Below are 2,805 nucleotides of genomic sequence, written 5' to 3' on the forward strand. Positions count from 1 at the left end.
TTAAATATCTATATGGAAATATGCTTAAGCTTTATTTCATTACGTATGAATTACACGTATCTACCGCCTAGTGCGTCTCGGGTTTCGTGACGTGCTTCCTCCACTCGGGGAATCCCTTCGCGATAACGTCTTCGTAGCCAACGAGCTCCTTCTTGAGAACGTCGTGCCAAGCGGCGACCTTCCCGTACCCGGACCGATCAAAGTAGCACAAATCCAGCAAGCTCACACTGACGAACAGCGAAATGTCCGCAATCGTAAGCTGGTCGGCAGCCACGTACTTCGTCTTACTCAGGAAAACTTCCAACAATTCGAACGCATCTTGAACCTTGGTGCGATTTTCCTCCGTGCCCATGGAGCCGCTCTTCCACTGGGGTGAACAGTAGGCGATGATTCGCTGGTACAGCGTTCCCAGATCGAAATCCAGCCGGTTGTGAATGAGTCCACGCGTTTTGGCATCCCGCGGGTACAGCGAGTTTTCCTGGCCTTCAGTTTTCAACGACTCCACCAGGTAGACCAAGATGGCACGCGATTCGCTGAGAGCGTAGCCGTCGCCTACTGCCAGTGTGGGAACCGTGTGCGCTGGATTGATCTAGGAAGCGGGATGACATGATGAGTTTTGCAACTCCGACAGATGGATACAATGGATAATTACCTTTAGAAAGTCCGGCTTCTTGTGCTCTTCGGCTTTGAAATCGATTTCCTTCAAATTGAAGGTGAGATCGAGTTGACGTCCAAGTAGCAGTACCGACCAGCAGGGCGGAGAAATCGGCATGTAATACAGATCCATTGCGGTGGGTGATGTGCTGATTGGATAGGAAGTAGCTTCTGAACCGTTATTACCGGTATGATTTGATTTCTGCATAGTCGCTTGCCTTATATATTATAATCATATCTTGTGACGATAAGATAAGACTATGGTCATCGTGAATTGATGTATTTTGAATTTGTCATTGCGGCTCAGACGACGGTTGCATGACTCCAAACCTCAATGACAGACAAATTTAGCGGTGATTAATGCCAAATTCGGAAGCGTATCTCACGCTATGATTAATTCTAATTTGCATGTGATGCATTCTTCAGCATGGGGTTGTTTCTCATAATAGCTTTCAATATTATGATTGATGATAAGCAATTACTTACTTTCACCCGAGCGACTCGACGGGTAATACGTCTGTAATCTCGTAGATAAATGAATAGTTACCAAGTGAAGGTACAAAACCCCCCAAATCATATCCATAATATGTTTAGCAATTATTGAAATCAGATTAGATAATGATAATGGCCTACTAGATTGGTATAAAAGCTATTGGAATCGCTATTCGTCCTTCAATCCAAGTAGGCCAGTTTTATCCGTACGATCTCAAATCAAATGGATCTCTACTATCATATTATACCGCCGCCAAGTCGCGCCGTCCTTGTATTGTCGAAAAAACTCAACATAACGCTGAACCTCATTTCAATCGACACCAGAGATGCCAACGAAATGGCCATCCTGACCAAGGTAACAGTTAATCAAAATTGTAATCGCATTCATTCGTAACCACCCTTCCAATTCTCTTCGAAGGTGAACCCATTGCAATCGCTTCCGACGTTGATCGACGACGGACAGGTCATAGGCGAATCGCACACCGTGCTGATCCATCTGACCAGCCTGTTCGACAAGGAGGGAACGCTCTATCCCGTCGACCTCAAAATTCGTTCGGTCATCAACGAGTTGCTCTTCTTCGACACCAACATGTACAAGTGCTTCGTGCTGTTCGCCATGCCAACGGTCATCAAGCGCCAGGACCCGAACCATGACATGCTGGAGAAACTACTCGTGTGCGTTAAAGCGTTGGATAACTATCTACGGGAGCGCGTCTACGCTGCCGGGGATCACTTCACGCTTGCCGATCTATCCTTGGCCCATACTATTTCGTCGCTGGATGTGATCAAGGTCAAGCTGAGCGACTACCCTAATGTAGAACGCTGGATGACAAAGGTGCTGCCAGAGATGCCGCAGTTTGAGGAGTTTCAGGTCCGTGCCGAGGAAGCGCTGTCTACCTTCCTGGCCAAGCAGTACGGGGCCAAGTGCATTTGAGGACCGCTTACGTCGAAAGCTGCGTGTGAGGGATCTATTTTGTGAGTCGAGTAGAGAAGAGATGATACGGAAAGTTACGAGGTCGATAACCGGCAGTCCGCTAGTAGACATGCGTGTCTACTACATTCGGGAGGGACTGCAGACAAGTCGATTATATATATATATATATATAATATACAAATGATCCCTCATTCGGAACGCATTAGGAGATTTTCTTTTCATATACTTGTTTTTCAATTATGAAATATTCATGCATTTAAATAAAACTTGTAAGAACATGCAATAATATCCTTCTCTTTATTATCTTTAAGTGTGAAAGCCTATTTTGAACAAAAGAGGTGTTGGCCTCTGATTTTCAACTTCTATCAAAACTTGGGCACGGTAAATGGCTGGGCATGGCGTACCATTGGTACTAGAGATGGTCGGGTCTCGGGTTTTCAAACCCGAAACCCGACCCGAACCCGAACCCGACGGGTTCGGGTCGGGTTCGGGTTTGAAAATTAAAAATTTTTCGGGTTCGGGTTCGGGTCGGGTTTGAAGGCTACAAAATTATCGGGTACGGGTCGGGTTCGGGCTTGAAAAAAGTCGGGTTTGGGTCGGGTTCGATTAGAATTGTGAACAGAGTAACAACCTGAAAACGTTTCTATGCATCGGAAACAATAAATTTATTATCTTTTCGAGCTCGGGTTTTATTCGGGTTTCTTTTAGAAAACTTTTTCGGGTTT

The 2,805-nt window shown here is 45.7% G+C and overlaps 2 protein-coding genes across 2 annotated transcripts; one reads left to right on the forward strand and one right to left on the reverse strand.

The window, feature by feature from the left end:
- Window positions 1-860, reverse strand: LOC5568346 (glutathione S-transferase 1). Its single transcript, XM_001657950.3, has 2 exons — window positions 653-860; window positions 1-589 (listed from the first exon to the last, which is right to left on the reverse strand). The coding sequence occupies exons 1-2, from the start codon at window positions 785-787 to the stop codon at window positions 68-70; spliced, it is 657 nt and encodes a 218-aa protein (XP_001658000.3). The 5' UTR covers window positions 788-860; the 3' UTR covers window positions 1-67.
- Window positions 861-1,313: 453 nt separating this feature from the next.
- Window positions 1,314-2,366, forward strand: LOC5568347 (glutathione S-transferase D5). Its single transcript, XM_001657951.3, has 2 exons — window positions 1,314-1,501; window positions 1,565-2,366. Exons 1-2 carry the CDS (start codon window positions 1,370-1,372, stop codon window positions 2,078-2,080), a joined length of 648 nt encoding a protein of 215 aa, XP_001658001.2. The 5' UTR covers window positions 1,314-1,369; the 3' UTR covers window positions 2,081-2,366.
- The last annotated feature ends 439 nt before the right edge of the window (window positions 2,367-2,805 follow it).

Source organism: Aedes aegypti, chromosome 1 (genome assembly GCF_002204515.2).
Source record: "Aedes aegypti strain LVP_AGWG chromosome 1, AaegL5.0 Primary Assembly, whole genome shotgun sequence".
NCBI classification, from domain to species: domain Eukaryota; kingdom Metazoa; phylum Arthropoda; class Insecta; order Diptera; family Culicidae; genus Aedes; species Aedes aegypti.